This window comes from Ictidomys tridecemlineatus, chromosome 3, assembly GCF_052094955.1.
Source record: "Ictidomys tridecemlineatus isolate mIctTri1 chromosome 3, mIctTri1.hap1, whole genome shotgun sequence".
NCBI classification, from domain to species: domain Eukaryota; kingdom Metazoa; phylum Chordata; class Mammalia; order Rodentia; family Sciuridae; genus Ictidomys; species Ictidomys tridecemlineatus.
Genome location: NC_135479.1, coordinates 80,953,649 through 80,972,285, shown reverse-complemented (window position 1 = coordinate 80,972,285; position 18,637 = coordinate 80,953,649). Strand labels below are relative to the sequence as shown.

The window sequence follows — 18,637 nt, the reverse complement described above, 5'->3', positions numbered from 1 at the left end:
TGTATGTGAGCATATAAAGCGAGGACACTATTAGATGGCATGTATTCGAGACCAATTAACTTAAGAAAGAATGAATTTAGTATCAAAGGTAAAAGAACAAGAAGGTCACTGAGCCTTGTGAATGCCAAGATCTGAAGCAGCAAGAACCGACATGGGTTTCAATCTATCCCAGTGGGCTGCACCTCATGACTGTGGATTCTAGGTTGTTCTTGCTTTTTCTTGCTTTATATACATTTTCCTTTCTCAAGTATTTCTTCTTCAAGTTCCAATATCAGATGCAAAAAGATAACAATATTCTTAAAGACAATCCTTCACCAGCCCCCACAATGACACAAGGGCAAATTCCTGTCCCAAATCCATCTCTGTCTCTATCTCTGTCTCTCTGCTCATGTGTCACAGATGTTTATATTGTAACAATGTTGCAGACCTCTCATGTATTATTTTTCCAGAAATATTTCCCTGTTTATTATCTTAAATGTAATGAGACCACAACTTCAGGCTATTTTTCCCCAATTAGTGACTATTGGTATTTGAAAATAATATTACTTATGATATATTTATTTTTTATCAAACTCATTTAGTCATTAATAAATAATTATAACAGCATTTCTCTCAATTCCGCTATCATTTCTAAATCACGTACATGCACATATAAATATGAACATATGCATCAATTAAAAATTCATATGCACCTTATGATTCTTACTAAATATTTCCAAATGATTTTCCAGAAATAAAAAAATAACTTATAATGCCAATAGAAATTTATGACTTATAATGCCAATTGCAATGCATATCAATTTCACTGCAAATCTATCATTGAAAGATATTATCATTTCAGAAATGTTATTACATCACTAGATATAAAGTGTTACTATAAGAATGGTTTTATTTACATTTCTTTGATTATTAAGAAAGATGAACACTTTCCCTCATCGTTTATATTGTTTAGTATAATTTTTTTCTGTGAGTGGTTTATTTATTGCTTATTATTCTTAAGTGTTCTCATAAAATGTAAATGACATCTTTGTATAGTTTTTACAGTACAGTATGCTGATGTGATTATTTTTTGCATGCTAAGGCTTTTAAAAACATTTCTTAGTCAAAGCTTTAAAATTTTTAATTTCCAAATTTTCTGCTTTTGGGCTATATCTAATCGTATCTGTTTCTTTTAGTCAAATTGAATGAAGCTGGTTTATTTAGTGAATGGATTAAGATTCTCACTGTTTTTGTTTGTTCGTTTGTTTGTTTAATTTCTACCTAGCTGTCCAACAAAAGAATCATTTCTCAACCATTTGTTTGAAAAGTTTGCCTTATCATTCCTAACTAGTTAAGTCTACATGTACTCTTGCTTAAATTTATCAAGTCTAGGACACTGATGTCCTAATGCTGAACTTTTTTCATACTTTGTATCTTTATCATATCATATAGATAGATAGGTGGAGGACATACAGAAAGTTAGGAATATGTCAGTGTTGTTCTCTTCCAGGTCTTCAAGATATCTGCCAGTAACCTGTTCTTTTGGTGGGGGGAAGGGAAAGGGAGTACCAGGGATTGAACACAGGGGCACTCAACCACTGAGCAACATCGCCAGCCCTATTTTATATTTTATTTAGAGACAGGGTCTCTCTGAGTTGCTTAGCACCTCACTTTTGCTGAGACTGGCTTTGAACTTTTGATCCTCCTGCCTCAGCCTTCCAAGCCACTGGGATTACAGACATGCACCACTGAGCCCTGCTAACCTATCCTTTATAATGCATTTATTTAAATACAATATCCTTACAGGAAAGGCTCAGCCATTCCTCTGTCACTTTTATTTCTCAAGGCATGTTGTAATCTTATCCACATTCTTGTCTTTAAGAATTTATAATTACTTTAGTGATTTCTTTGAAAAGATTGTATTTGGGGGAATCATAGTTCAATGGTAGAACGCTTACCTAGCATGTGTGAGGCTCTGGGTTCAATCCCCAGCACCACCAGGAAAAATAAAAAAAGAGGAAGAAGAAAAAATAATTAAGCTAGAATGTATTTTGATGAAAATAATAGTAAAGTTGTGCATTAACTTTGAGAAGATATACAAGTATCTGATATTTAGTCTTTCTACCTGGGAATATGGCATTTTAGTTCACTTATTAAAAGATATTGTTCACTTGTTATAGACGTTCATATTATAACAATGCAGATCTTTTCTATTTTAAGTTTCCAGAAATATTTTCTGTTTATTATTTTAAAATAATGAGCCCATATTTTCAAGTATTTTTCCCTAATTAATGACTATTGGTATATGAAAATGACATTACTGTGACATATTTCTCTTTTACCAAACTACTTTGTTCATTAAAAAAATGTAGCAGCATTTCTCTTGATTCTATTGTACTTTCCAGGCATGAAATCATCTGAAAATACTGACATTTTTGTTTGTTTTCATCTTACATGTATTTATCTTATTGCATCACCAAGGAAATTTCAAAAACAATGTCAAGTAATAACAGTGACACTATAGTACAACCACTCTGGAAATCAGTATGGAGGTTCCTCGAAAGACTAGGTATGAAACCACCACATGACCCAGCTAGCCTACTCCTTGGTGTTTATCCCAAGGAACTATAGCATACTATAGCAATATGTGCATACCCACATACCCACATTTATAACAGTGCAATTTACAATAGCTAAACTAGGGAACTGGCTTAGGTGTCCATCAACAGAGAAATGGATAAAGAAAATGTGGTATATATGCACCATGGAGCTTTATTCATACAGAATAACATACAGAAGAACAAAACTATGTCATTTGCAGAAAAATGGATAGAACTGGAGAACATTATGTTAATTAAAATGAACCAGATTCAGAAAGCCAAGGGTTGTGTTTTCTCCTCTATGTGGAAGCTAGAGAGAAAAAAAAGGGGGAAAATCTCATGAAAATCGAGTAGACCAGTAAAGTAGAACATATGGACTGGGGAGGAGAAGAGGTAAAGAGAAGGTACTGGGGAATGAAACTGACCTAAATATATTACATGCGTGTATGAATGAATCACAATGAATCCTACTATTATGTATAATTATAAAGTATCGATCTAAAAAATAATAGTGACACTGGACCTTCTTGCTTATTTCTTATTTCTGAGTTTTTGTTTGTTTGTTTTTGTTTTGTTTGGGGCAGTATCAGGGACGGAAACCAGAGCCTTACACATGCTTGGCAAGGGCTCGTTTCTGAGTTACATCCCCAGCCACATCCTGAGTCTATAAAGATTCTCTCTAGTTCAATGCTGGCTTTGCTCACCATAGATATCTCACTAAGACTGAATCCTTCTCTGTTGTTGGTTTAATTACGATTATGGTTTCTACTATTCATGAATGTTGAACAGCAGCATTTTCCTCTATAATAATAAGTGGAGAAATACTAAGTATGGACTTTCTTCCGCTCTCCTTTGGGCAGCAGTGACTCACCACGATGGCCCTGATGCACTCAAGGTAAGAGGTTCTCTTCACGCAGGTGACAAGGGGACCATCTGCTTGAAAGACTTTCTTTACATTATCGCGGAAACTGGAACACTTAGTGTCCTCCTGATCCGACACGGTGCACCATCTTACAGTTTTTTCAGGAACAGCCACACACAGCCCTGAGGGAAAGAGGAGTAAGGGGAACACAGCATCACTTTCCTCTGCTGGCAGAAGTCAAAGACAAGATCCAAGTTAGTTGGATGGGATACACATAAATTGGACTGGCAGCCTGGATCATGTGAATTCATAGGGCCCATATCTCTGCTTCTGTCCTGTCTCTTGGATTAAAAAAAAAAAAAAGCCAAAACCCATCCCCCCCAAAATAAACAAAATTAGCATTATAAGACAGTATTTCCTCATCCCCAAACATCCCAAAGTATTGAAAACAAAGACTCAAATGTCATACTAGGGTATTCAGACAGCAATAAAATGTAAACAACCCAAATGCGCCATCAACGGATGATTAGTAAACAAAATGTGGTATGTCCACATAATGGAATATTATTCTATCACAAAAGATTGAAATTTTTTTCTCTTTTTATTTTGCAGTAGCATTAAGGATTAAACTCAGGGCCTGATGCATGCTAGGCAAGCAATCTATCACTGAGTCACAGTGAATTTCAAAAACGTTTTGTTAAGTGAGCCGGGTGCAGTGGTACACACCTGAAATCCCAAGGACTCCCAGAGCTGAGGCAGGAGGATTGAGAATTCAAAGCCAGCCTCAGCAAAAGCAAGGTGCTAAGCAGCTCAGTGAGACCCTGTCTCTAAATAAAATACAAAATAGGGCTGGGGATGTGGCTCAGTGGTCAAGTGCCACTGAGTTCAATCCCCCCCACAACAAAAAAAAAAAAAAGAAAGAAAGAAAGAAAGAAAGAAAGAAAGAAAGAAAGAAAGAAAGAAAGAAAGAAAGAAAGAAAAGAAAAGAGGAAAAAATTTCTTGCCTCTGGATAAAACCCTTGGACCTGGTAATTTAGTTTTAATCTTAACATTGGCTGTTGTAAACTTACATGGTAGTAATTGCAGGGTCATTAGAACCAGTGCTTATTTATCATTTGTATTTTAAGCTGTAATGAAGAGCATTACAAAGGCAAAATGCTGTTTATAAATCTGTAGTATCTGGACACAACCTTATTTTCTTTTATTTTAGATACACATTTGTTTTAAATGAACTATAGAGAATAAAAGATACAATAAGAACAGTGAGCTCTTTGGTTGGTTGGTTGGTTGCTGAGGATTGAACCCATAGCCTTGGGCATGCTAGGCAAGCACTCTGCCACTGAGCTAAATCCCCAACTCCTGTGTTTGTTTTTATGAGCCCCTAGATGTCAGGCACTGTGCAAGTATTTTACCTTCTTCTAATGTTCACAATTGTTTCTGCCATTTAAGTGTTTTCCCTGTTTTAGAGACGAGAAATAACAAATGTTGAGAGATGAGAGATGCCCAATTACCTAAAACAGAAGCTCATGCCAAATATAGGGAGGGATAAATGGAGACCCTCAAATTGATATTGGAAAAATCTTCAAAAGTAGCAAGCAAGGTAAGAGCAAGATAGGGAATAGAACTGTACAGGCTGTGTGCCCTTGTGCAGAATATCAAGATGGGGCCTTTTTTGAAAGTGTGGTTACCGTTGTGCTTACATTTAAAAAAAAAAAAAATGAGGAGAAGATTCAAACAGATACTTCACAAAGAAGTTAAAGGAATGGCCACAGTTATGCTTTGGATATGAGGTGTCCTCCAAAGCTCCTGTGTTAATGCAGGAATATTCATTAGTGAATAGTCTATTCAATAATGAATAGATTACAAGAGGTGTAACCTAATCAGCCCATCCTAGTTTGAGTGGACTGACTGGGTGGTGACTCTAGGCAGGTGGGGCATGGCTGGAGGGGTGGGTCACTAAGGGCAGACCTTAGAAGGGTGCATCTTCCCTTCGGCCCCTCCCTTTCTCTGTTACCAGCTGCCATGAGCCAGGCAGCTGTCCTCTGCCATCCCCTCTGCCATGATGCTCTGCCTCACCTTGGACCCGAAGTAATGTAGCGGACCAACCATGGACTGAACCTCTGAAACTGTGAACCCAAAATAAACTTTTCTTCCTCTAAGTTGTTCTTGTCAGCTATTTTAGTCACAGTGACAAAAAGCTGACTAACACAGACACTAAGAACATGAAAAGATGCTCAACATCATTAGTCATCAGAGAACTCAAACTTGAAATCACAGTGAGATCCCACCATATACTATTAGACTGGTTAACTGCGAAAAGACCGATACCACCAAGTGTTAGCAGGAAAGGGAACAATGAACTTCTCATGTATCACTGATGTGAATGTTAAAGTGGGACACTACTCAAAAAGTTTGACTTACTTACTTTACTTAGCAGGGTGCAGGACAGAACCCAGGGCTTTGAACATGCCGGGCAAGCCCTCTACCACTAAACTACACTGCCAGCTCCTAAGTATGGCATTTTCTTAACAAGTGAACATAAATTTGTAAAGGAACCCTCTTTAAAATTAAAAAATTTTAAAGAGGCTCTCAGCCTGTACTTTTTAAGGAAGGTTGGAAGCCTATACTTTGAATTTTTTTTCTTTGCCAAGCTCCATCTAATGCTTGAGATGTGAATGTGAATGCCCCAATATCCCAGTATCCCCAATTGGATATCCCCAATATCCCTGGGGAGAATAAACCTCAAGAAGTGATTTACAGCCAGGCACGGTGGCACACGCCTATAATCCCAGCAGCCCAGGAGGCTGAGGCAGGAGGATTGTGAGTTCAAAGCCACCCTCAGCAAATTAGCAAGGCCCTAAGCAACTCAGGAAGACCCCATCTATAAATAAAACATGCAAAGGGCTGGGGAATGCCCCTGGGTTCAATCCCCTGTACCCACCCACCCCCTCAAAAAAAACTGGATTTACAAATACACTATGTGTATTTCTTGGGTTTTGTTCTCAATTATTAGATTATTCTGATGCTACTTTTTCTTCACCAATGGATTTCTCTTACTCCTGAAGTGGGTGAGAACTGAGTCCAGCCTGTTGGGACCCCCACAGTCAAGCCTTTGGCCAAAGGCCCAGGAAACACAATTAGCTCCCCAGATGTGACAGTGCCATCTGGTGGCATCTCTTAGATAAGATTTCCCAGAGCTTCACCTGTGGGCAGTCAGCCCTGGATGAGAAGCAATTCCTTATGAATATCTAGGATTTTGGGGGGGGGGTGGGGGTGGGGAGGGGACTACTTTCTTTCTTTTCTGGGCCAATTATGACTATCCTCACCACTTTTTGGTGATGTATAGAAATGAATTTTTCAGACAGTGCATGTTGGGCCTGGTCCTTTTCTTTGTCATTTGAGCCAACTGGGGGTTCTTTGGACCATCTGAGGCTTTGGCCTTTAGTGGACAAGAAGTCTTGATTTTGAAAAATTGTGATGTTAATTTTCAAGGGAGGGGCATAACACATATGAGAAAACCAAGATGTTTGGAGATTTCTTTTAGTGATTCACATGGAAATGGAAAGTGCTGATTCTATCGGAAGCCCCCTGGGGAGAATTTCAGCTGACTGGTATCTACAAGCTGCACTCTACACCTGCTTTGTATTCTTCTTATCTTTCAGCTTGCTTATTGTCTTAATAGAAGCTAAAGAAGTTTGATGGCTGGCGGCCACGGTCCTTTTGGGAATGTACTTACAGGAGTGTCCCCAGACTCTGAAGATAAGAGTCCCCTCTAGGTGACCCTAGATGACTAGGACCTTGATGGAGGTGTCAGGCCACTGTCCTGCGACATGCAGCAGTCTCAGGATTCCATTTCAAACCATACCCTGTTCCTAGGTTTCAAAGAAGTCTAACAACTCATCCAGGAGGTTTGTACATAATGGGGTAGTCGCCCTGCACCTTGAGCATCCCACACCCTTAGTGTTGGGGGCTTTCCAGAAGATAGCTGGCCCACCAGTGACACTCTGGGAAGGAATCCTTGTAAATATCACATTCGGAGGGGTAGGGGTGGGGGATGCCAGGGATTGAATTCAGAGGCACTCAGCTACTGAGCCATATCCTCAGCCCAATTTTGTATTTTATTTAGAGACAGGGTCTCACTGAGTTGCTCAGTGCCTTACTTTTGCTAAGGCAGGCTTTGAACTTGTGATCCTCCTGCCTTAGCCTCCAGAGTCATTGGGATTACAGGTGATATATATATATATATATATAGAGAGAGAGACAGAGAGAGAGAGTAAATGGACACAATGCCTTTATTCATTTACTGAGTGATTGATTGATATTTTAGATTGATTGATTTTTATGTGGTGCTGAGGAGGATCAAAGCCAGTGCCTCACACGTGTTAGACAAGTACTCAACCACTGAGCCGCAGCCCCAGTCCAAATAGCATGTTTGGTTGACCCCAAAAACACCTCCCAAGCACTGGTTCCTACTCCATCACCAGATAATCCTATAACCAAATGAGTCCTGAAAACAGCACTGGACAGAGTTTAGTTAAAACACACCAGAGTAAACTGCCCCTGATGTATGCTTAGAAATAACTCTGAATAAGATACCAATGACCACTTCATTTTTGGCAGGAATTTCTTTTCTTTTTTTTTTTAGCTCATGTTTTTTTTTTTTTTCCTGATGAATTCACTTTTGGTTCTGTGTGCTTAAACTAATATTGTTTTGTTTTCTTTGGTGAGAGGTTTTTACTTTCCTTCTCAATGTTGTTGTTTTGTCTTGTTTTCTGTGGCTGCCTTTACTAAGAAAACTGGTCATTCGAGATTACTTAGAGGATAATTATTTCAGCTAGTCCCAGCTGGAATTGGGACATCAAAAAAAAATAATGCTCAGACTTTTTTTTCCCAAGAAAGGTAAAAAGTTGTTCTTTTTTTTAATCAAGCTATTGCCATTTAAAAATTTTGATTCAAGGGTTATATTAGACCTACAAATAAAAATCTAGAAGTTTAGTCACATAACCAACCAGGTGGCCTTGTGTCAGTTTGTCATAAATATAACTTAGATTTAACTGCTTATAAACCTGGCAAATTGATATTATGGTATTGCTTTGTTTTATGACTGAAATTTTAACATAAGTAGATTTCCGACAAATGGGTTAATTTAAATTTGTTGGGAAGATAAAGACTGAGATGTCTTCACAGCTTCACATCTTGCCGACTTGCCAGCCAATCAGGATCACATTTTTCTCTCTTAGATGTTTAAGATGCGACACTGCTTTCTGTGTCTCAAATACAGCAACTCGTCAGGTTTCTCTTTTGTCAAAGAAATAACAGAGTATTGACTCTGCTTGTCTGCTATCTCAATTTTCGTAATTTTAAAATAACCTAAAAATAAATGGGGTAAATATAAATTGGATAAATATTTATTAATACATATGATAGAGATAAAACGTTGGAGTCATTTTAAATACTGGGTCAATTAAAATACGAGTATAGCAATGGCTAAGTAGAAATTCAAGTACTCTTGTTTCCTTGAAAATCTACAAAAAGGTAGTGTACTGGAACCTAAAAATAAGTGTGTTTCATAAATTGTTGGTGTATAGAACACTTTGTGTTGTACCACCAAGAGATTTCTGCTCCTTCAGTAAGTTTGAGAACAATACTTCTAGAGGGCTAATAGACATGAAGACTTTAAAGTACACTTTCATCTAGCAAAGGCCAATAATTTGGGGGGAAATGAGTTTTGAACTATAAAAATTTTTAGATGATTGAGGGTCGTATCATTTTAAAATTTCATAATTTTAAAATGCCCTAGAGTCAATAATTTATAAAAGGGCAACTCATTCAATACTTAAATTGTAAAAAGAGCCACCATCTATTTTAGGTAGTGATCAGTTTTGGAGGAAGATCTTTTTGTTTTTCTGTAAAGACCCATTAATGAAGACTATCTCAGGCAGAATTAATAGCTGAAATGTGCTCATTTAATGTGACCCTTGGACAACAGTCATCAGAGAGACCAGAGAGGCTTGCCTGCTTCTCTGCAATATTGGGATCCTACTGTTTCCCTATCTAGTCTCACTTACATCAGATTCTTAGAAACGTAGTTTTTAAAATCACTTTTTGTCTTACAGCAGATACTTGAAAGATTCAGAACCAAAAACTTTGGGCTTTTCACATCCCACATATCTTGTGCTTTGAATGATGTGCAGTGCTTGCATCCATATATGGCTTCTGTAGTTTGTCTGGAGCAGGGACGTGACTATGCACACACTATTGGTCCGCCAGGCACAGGCTGTGCACACCTGGAATCCCAGCTACTCCTGTTGGGTTGGTTTAGCCAGAGTCCCCCTTACTCCTGATGTCACCTCTTAGAAGATTACTAAGACTCAATTACTAAATTATTACTCAAAGACCCCCCACTCTCATCTTTGGCTAAAATTCCCACTTGCCCACACTGTGTTCAGTTGAGCCCAGAGTCTCCTCCAATGCAAAATCCCACTGTCATGGTTGCTGGTGACTGCACCTGTCCTGTTGATCCTGAATAAAGTCGGCTGTGCTGTGCTTTAATAAGTAGCACCTTTAACGAAGGTGAGTAAGAATGAATAACACTGGGGCTCAAAGGTAGGTACCTTTGAGCCCCAGTGTTATTGGATAAGGAAAAGTCTTAAGAATAAACAAAAAACATGGCAGCCAGGTGCAGTAGTTCAGGCCTTTAATCCTAGCAGTATGGGAGACTGAGGCATGAGGATCACAAGTTCAAGGCCAGCCTCAACAACTTAGTGAGGCCCTAAGCAATTTATGGAGATCCTGTCCAGATAGATAGACAGATACATAGATAGATGCATAGACCAATGGACTGAACAGATGGAAGGACTGGGGAAATAGCTCAGCAGGAGAGCACTTCCCTAGCATGTGTGAGGCTCTGGGTTCAATCCTTACTACTGGGGGAAAAAAATCATTCTACAAAAACTTGGGAATTCACAAATGAGGTTATACACTAAGTTAGACATAAACTGAGTACTAAAGTTTATAATAAAGTGTTGTTTAAAAAGAATTGTTTAAAACATTGTCAGAGTTATTTTTTTGTGGTGGTGGGGGTTACCAAAGATTGAATTCAGGGGCACTCAACCACTGAGCCCTATCCTCAGCCCTATTTTGTATTTTATTAGAGACAGGGTCTCACTGAGTTGCTGAGTGCCTCACTTTTGCTGAGTCTGGCCTTGAACTTGCAATCCTCCTCCCTTAGCCTCACACTAACTCACTGAGAATACAGGCACGAGTCACCGCACCTGGCTAAAAAATGTTTTTAGATGAGAAAGAATTTTATATGAATAAAATGAGATTTTTCTCCTAAATTAAAATGACTAAATTGTTGCAAGATGAAAGCAGGAACAGAACTAAAGATCTAAGCAAATTACAGAATGTTTACAAAGGATAAATCATAAAGAGGAGATTTATATGCAATTAAGTTAATAATAAATAAGAAAAATTCTTTCTAGAGAAAATTATTTATATTTATATCACAATTTAACAAACCAATATAAAACCAGAATCTAAATGTTCATCAATAAGTGAATGGTCCACAAACTGTGGTAAAACCATACAATGGCACAGTACTCAGCAATAAAAAAGGAATGAACTATGACATATGCAACCACATGTATCCAAAGTTGTTTTGGATTGCAAAATGATTATACTGAGTGGGGAAAAAAAAAGCCAAACACAAAGGACCATGTACTATATGGTTCCATTTATGTGAAATCTTATAAGAAACAACATTTATTATAATGGCAAAAAGTGGGAATGGCTGAGAAGGGATAGGGCTGATTTGAAAGTGTTAAAAATGTTCTTTATCTTGATTATGATGGTAGTTGCAATAGATTTTTTTTTTGCAATAGATTTTTATATTTGTCAAAATTCACTGAACTGAATATATATTTTAGATGGATGTGTTTTCTTATATATATAAAGCATATTCAATAGAAATGATGGAGGGGTGGTAATAGGGATTGAACCCAGGGCTCTTATCACTGAGCTACATCTCCAGTTTTATTTATTTATTTGTTTGTTTGTTTGTTTATTTATTTATTTATAGACAGGGTCTAAGTTATTAAGGCTGGCCTCAAACTTTGTAATCATCCTACCTGGGTCTCTCAAGTCACTAGAATTATAGACGTGTACACTTCACTGATTTTTAAGCCAGGTGTGGTGGCTCACACCTGTAATCCCAGCAGCTCAGGAGGCTGAGGCTGGAGGATTACAAATTCAAAGCCAGCCTCAGTCATTTAGCAAGTCCCTAAACAACTTAGCAAGACCCTAACTAAAAATAAAGTATAAAAAAAGGGCTAGAAGAAAACAATCAAGAACTTGAAGAGAGAGCCTACAGAATGGGAGGAAATCTTTGCCACCAGCATCTCAGGCAGAGCATTCACACACACACACACACACACACACACACACACACACACAATCAATCAATCAATCAATCAATAAATGGGCAAAGGAACTAAACAGGCACTTCACAGAAGAAAAATTTGAATGGTCAACAAATACATGAAAAAATGTTCAACATCTCTAGCAATTAGAGAAATGCAAATTGAAACTACACTGAGATTCCATCTTATTCCAGATACAGTAACAATTATCAAGAATACAAGCACCAGGGCTGGGGTTGTGGCTCAGCGGTAGAGCGCTCACCTAGCACTTGTGAGGCATTGGGTTTGATCCTCAGCACCACATACAAAATAAAGGTTATTGTGTCCCCCTATACCTAAAAAAATATTTTTAAAAGAAGAAGAAGAATACAAACAACAATAAATGTGGGCAAGGATGTGGGGGGGACATTCACTCATACATTGTTGGTGGGACTGCAAATTAGTGCAACCACTCTGGAAAGCTGTATAGAGATTCCTCAAAAAACTAAGAATGGAATCACCATTTGACCCAGTTATCCCACTCCTACATGTATAAACCAAAGGACTTAAAATCAGCTTACTACTGATTGATGCACCCACATCAATGTTTATAACAGCTCAATTTACAATAACTAAGCTATGAAACAAAGATGAATGGATAAAGAAAAATGTGGTATATATACACAATGGAATATTAATCAGCCATAAAAAAAGAATGGCTTTATGACTTCTGCTGGTGAATGGATGGAATTGGAGACTGTTGTGCTAAGTGAAATAAGCCAATCCCCCAAAACCAAAGGTTGAATGTTCTCTCTGATATGTGGATTCTAACTAACACTCAATAAGGGAGGAGAGGGAAGAACAGCAGCTCGTTGGACTAGACAAAGGGGAATGAAGGGAAAGGGAGGGGAGATAGGATTAGGAAAGAGTACCAAAAAATGTAAAGATTATAAATAAATAGAAAATCAGTAGAGTAAAGGAAAGGAAAGAGAGAGGGAGGAGGTGAGGGAAAAGGGAAGCACTGGGGCTGAATTAGAGCAGATTATATTCCATGCTCTTATAATTATGTTAAGAAACTATAACATTGGGGCTGGGGCTGTGGCTCAGTGGTAGAGTCCTTGCCTCACGTGTATACGGCACTGGGTTCAATCCTCAGCACCACATATAAATAAATAAATAAATAAATAAATAAAAGGTCTTCACTAAAAAATATGTTTTAAAAAAGAAACTATAATATTATATATAACTAAAATGAACCAATAAAAATCTAAAAAAAAAAAATCTAATGGCTGGGGATGTGGCTCAGTGGTTAAACTCCCCTGGGTTCAATCCCTGGTACCAAAACAAAGAATTAAGAGAAAAAGAAGAAATTATTTTTAAAGGAAAGAGAAAGAAAACCTGGGTAAGCCAGCAAAGGGTGGCTGGAGTCCAGGAACCCAGGAGGGTCATTAACAGCACCTGGATCATTGAAAGAAAGGGCAATTAGCCATTGGGGAGAAGTCTTCAGACTGAAAACAAAGTTGCTGGTGGCCACCTGCTCACTAGGTAGAGGAAGCTCTTGAGCCCCAAAGGCAGGCCGTATGCCTCTCCCCTCAGTCTTTTCTGTTTAAGCCACTTGGATTGCTTCCTGGTCATTCGCCACAAAGGACAAGGTCATCCTGTTCAAACTGGAGATCTGAGCTTTGAGGAAGATACATGCCAGCCTCCTTCCTGGCCCAGTGGCCCTGCGGGGATGGAGCCCACAGGGACGCCTCTCATCTCCCATTTGTAAACAGGGGGAGTTGGGGAAGTGAACTTTTGGTCAGTGCCCGGCATTGCCAGGAGAGGAGTCAGAGGAAGGACAAATGCCACAGGCCCTGCTCAGGAGCGGTGCCCAGCTGAGTCACCTCTGTGGCCACCTTTCCAGCCTGCCCAGTCCCAGCCAGAGCTGAGCTCCCTGTGTGGCCTCATGTGGCCAGTTCAGGGCCAGGGAGGGGTCACGCACACCACCTGCCCTTCCCTTGCTCTGCGCGCCCCGTCACCCCTCCCCCAAGTCAGATGCCCTACCTTGAAACTTACTGATGACAGCCTGAGACACGACAGGACTCCCGGAGGACAGAAGCGGCAGTTGTTGAGCCCCAAGGCATTTCTGTGCAGGGTTTTTACCAGTCACAACTCACCTATGCCTGGACCTCTACCTGCCTCCAGACACCCTTTTCGCATTTTCACAACTCTGTGTTGTGAAAGGACGATGTTTACCAGCACAGAGAGGTCAAGGGACAGTCCAGGGTCACACAGCAGTGGGAGAGGCAGCTGGATTCATTCTAGAGTGATATCTCTCTCCCTCCACACACACACACTTTGGCCCACGGGCTGTAGGATTCCGCTGTAGCTGACCCTTGCTGTCTGTCACCTGGTCCCCTCCGCAGAGCACCCTTTAGAGCAGGCCCCTCCTCTGGTTCCCGGTGCGCACTCACCCAGGGCCCCCGCGCACAGCAGGGCGCAGATAGTGAGCCTCATTCTCCGCTGCGGGCGCGCGACACGGTCTGGCACCCCGAGCCTGGGTCCTGCACCCAGAGCCTGAGTCCTGCCTGCTCTACCAGCCCAGGAGCCGGGTGGATCCGCCTACTCCGAAAGGTTGGCGGCCCGGGCACAGGGCCATCGCCACTCCCTCCTTCCTTCCCCGGGGCAGCGGCTCAGCAGCCTGTCCCACCCTGATCTAGCAGCTCCTAAAGGTCTCAAAAACCACGGACTCCTAGAGGCTGGGGGACATCCTCAGGATGAAAAACGGTGGCCCCTTCCTGCAGGTAAGCGTGCCCACATAGACACAACGTTTCGCACACATTTTTCGGGAATTCTCAGACTCGTCCTCACAAAGCGTCCACGTAGACCACTCCAAGGTGCTCCTGGAGGCATCCCTAAATGGCACGACTCCTGCATCCCTCTTGTGCTGAGAGGACAAAGTCAAGTGAAGCGCAGACTCCCTGGAGAGCTGCTACCTTGCTGCAGCTCCTCCTTCCTCAGATTTGTGACTTCTGCCTGAGGACAGTCAGCTAAGTTTAAGTAAAATTTAAAAAGTTTTCTATTGTGCATAAAACTTCACATAACCTAAGTGTCACAACAGCGTGATTAATTATCGCTGGGTGAACACACCCGCACAAGCAGTCCCCGCATCAGGAAACAGAACATCAGCAGAGCTGGGACAGCCAGCCTGTGGGGGCCCTTCCTGTCACCACCCATCTCTTCTCTTGCGGGTTGTTTTGGCTTCTCACAACGTACACCACCAAGGCTGTTGGTTTTTTAATTCACAGCTATGGAATCCTACCATATGTACAGTTTTGTATTTGGCTTTTTTGATTCAAGATCACCTTTGTGAGATTCCTCTAAGCAGTTGTGCCCTGAGAAGGTCATTCATTTTTCAGCCTCTCTTCCACTTTATGTGATGAAGGCTATAAATTTCCCCAAAGAATTCTTTTTTTCTTGATATGTTATAACCTTGTGATTTATTCACTGATTCTGGTTGGGTGTAATGCACACGCTTTGGGAGGCTGAGGTGGGAAGATCGATGGTTGGAACCCAAGAGTTCTAGGCCAGCCTAGCCAGTTCCTATCTCCAAAACAAACATACAAATATTCTCACTTTCATTGTGACTTTTTTATTCAACTCATGATTTATTTAGAAATGTACTGTGTGCTGTGTGTGGTGGTGCACACCTGTAATCCCAGCAACTGCAGAGGCTGAGGCAGGAGGATCCCAAGTCCACACCAGCCTCAGCAGTTAGAGTGAGACCCTATCTCAAAATAAAAAGGTAGTTAAGCACCCCTGGGTTCAATCACCAGTATAGAAAGAAAGAAAGGTAGGTAGGTAGGTATTGAGTGATTAACCAGATAACCTACTATTACCACAAAGTCCTTTGTAAAATGTAGAGGAGAAAGGTTGAGTGGGTAGTGTCCCAGTGGCACAATGCTGGAAAGATTCTCTCATCACTGGCTCCAAAGATTGAAGAGGATGGGGCCACAAGCCAAGAAATGGGTGCATCTCTAAAGATGGAACAGCAAGAGACAGTCTCCTGCAGAACCTCCAAAAAGGAACAGAGCCCTGCTGACATCTTCTCTCTCTCTCTCTCTCTTTTTTTTTTTAAATTTTTACACCTTTATTTTATTTATTTCTTTATAAAGGATCAAACCCAGGATTTCACACCCAGTGCCTCACACTTGCTAGGCAAGCACTCTACCATGGAGCCACAACCCCAGTCCCCTGCTGACATCTTGATGGCAACCCAGTGTGGCCAATTTCAAACTTCTGACCTTCAAAACTGTAGCTGATGAGAAGTTTGTGCTACTTCAGTACAACCGTTTATAGGAAATGAATAGACCTGGGGTACTTACTGGGGCCTTTCTGGGGCATGGCATTATTCCTTTTTCATTAGTACTTTATAGTTACACATGATATTGGGGTTCATTTTGACGTAATTATACAAGCATGGAATATAATTTGTTCCAATGCAGTCCCCAGTACTTTCCCTCCTCTCCTCCCTCCCCCTGTTCCTCTTCCTCTACTTGTTCTTCCTTCTTATTTATTTATTTATTTTAATTAGTGCTTTATAGACACATGTAAAGGTGAAATTCACCGGGGGGTATATTCATCTGCATACATAGACTAGTTTGGTCAATTCCATTCCACCGTTCCTCTCATTTCCAGTCCCTCCTCCTTCCCCCCAATCCCCTTCTTCTACTCCATCGATTTCTATTTTCATGGGATTCATGTCCCTCCCCCCTTTACCCCTTATTTTGGTCTCACTTCTGCACATGAGAGAAACACGTTTGACCCTTGACTTTCCGAGTCTGGTTTATTTCACTTAGCATGATGTTCTCCGGTTCCACCCATTTACCAGGAAATCATGGTGTTTCTTCTTTATCTCTCATTCCATGGAAATTTCAATTGTACCCAGTCCCTTTGTCAAGTTCATTTCTCTGCACCTCCCTTCTTACTGGGATCTTGCCTGCACTTGTGTTTTTCCAGCCTCAAGATTGCCATAAACTGCTGGTTTCTCTGCACCCCAGCTGGTCTCAGGCGAAGCCTGATGCCTCCTGCCTTGTGCCCAGAAGTGGCTCATAATGTAATTTCTGGTTCTTCCTTCACTTGTTCATTCCCTTGAGAAAACAGGGTCTATGAGGATCGATGCCACTATTTTCTTGTTCAGTATTCTAATCCTAAATTGCAAAGTAGATTATCATATAGATGAATGAAAGGACAAAAAAATTCTCAAAAGTATCCTGAGTAATCTCCTCTGTAGGCCTGTGGACAAAACCCAACAGGGTCAGGGGTGACCTGACCTCTAAAGTTAATGATCCACCTAGAGCTAACATACCCTAAATCCAAAAGGGCCAAAGTATCCCAGAGTAGAGCAAACTCTGAAAACTTCTTATGTACAGGGACAAAGTCATATTGCAATGAAAGGACATCCAAAGTGCTAAAGTCACCTTCGGGGATCAGGCAGAAATAGCAGAACAGAAGGTTAAAAGATTGTATTGTGGGAAACCATTTTATAAACTTCACGTCAAGAAGGATATTTGGAAAACTAGAGAATTGTAAACGTATCATGAACTGCGTACCAGTGTGAAGTGCGGAAGTGTGTAACCGGGCTAAGTGCTTTCAATTATTTATATAAATTAACCTAAGCCCAGAAAGTAGATGCTATTGGTCATCCTCTTTTCATCCAGGAAAAATAGTGAAATACAGAGAGGTTAAATAAGGCATTCAAATTAGGTACTTGATTCCACATTCCATGCTCTTCTCCATGTGGCCTCTGGCATTTGTCCCCAGAATAATTTCCCCCTTCCAAGGACCCTGCTAGTAATAATGACAATTTTTGCAAGAGCAACGAATTCAGAGTTGGTAGTGTCAGCACGAACTGCCGTAACAGCTGCCGACATCTCAAGGGTTTAGCACAGAAGTTCACTTCTTACTGACATCAAGTCCAACTGGCCACCTCTGCCATTCATCTTCACAGCTCCAATCTTCGGAGATCCAGGCTGAAAGAAGCTCTGCCATTTTCAACATGTAGTTTCTAAGATGTTTTGCTGACATCCACATGACAGGATTCGTGCAAGAAGGGCAACAACTTTTCCTGAACCAGGGCTGGGAATGATAACCAATACTTCTATTGATTTCTATTGGCCAAAATTCAGTCACATGACCCCCACCTGGATGTAGGAAGGATGCTCATTGCTCTTCAAGGTCCCGGGCAGTTCTTGGGAGGGTCTTGCCTTTTAATTACTCTCTCTCTCTGTAAGATCTGAAAGGGGTATGAAGGAGTTTGAAGTTTCTTGAAGCTGTACTTCCTGCTTTTCAGTCTTGAAGAGTGTATAAAAGTTCGAAGATGCCAGCTCCCCGTGTCCTTGTCCCATATAATAAAAACGATGACATGGAAACATGACTGCGGTGTGAGTTGTGGGAGACTCCAGTGCTAAGCCAAATCTAGAGGCAGCTAAGTGCTTTTATATTCCAACTTCTAGCCAGAGATAGGGATCCAGAAAGCCCTATACCTCATCGAAACCCAGGAGGTGATGAGAAACCTTCTCATGAGAAGCCAACTCCTGACCAGGCCTCTTAGCACCTCCTTGGAGTCACGGGGTGTTCTCCTAAGGCTCAGATAAGCTGCAATTCAAGTTTTGATTATATGGCTGTGAACAATGTTGCCAGGAAGCCAGCATAGAGCCAGATCCCCTACAGTAGTGGCCCCCACAGTTCTTTCCTAGACATGATTTTCAGACCTGTGATTATTTTTCCCTCCAATTCTAGTGGGTTTTTTGCTC

The 18,637-nt window shown here is 40.6% G+C and overlaps 1 protein-coding gene across 2 annotated transcripts in view; it reads right to left on the bottom strand.

Moving 5' to 3' along the window:
- Positions 1 to 14,454, bottom strand: part of LOC101970551 (inhibitor of carbonic anhydrase) — a 40,110-nt gene extending 25,656 nt beyond the window's left edge. For both annotated transcript variants that reach the window (XM_005327024.4, XM_040269815.2), the window contains exons 1-2: positions 14,297 to 14,454; positions 3,451 to 3,623 (exon numbers count right to left, since the gene is read on the bottom strand). In XM_005327024.4, coding sequence (XP_005327081.1) covers positions 3,451 to 3,623; positions 14,297 to 14,339 — 216 coding nt within the window. In that variant the 5' untranslated portion in view covers positions 14,340 to 14,454. The remainder of the gene's footprint in view (positions 1 to 3,450; positions 3,624 to 14,296) is intronic.
- Between the last annotated feature and the right edge of the window lie 4,183 nt (positions 14,455 to 18,637).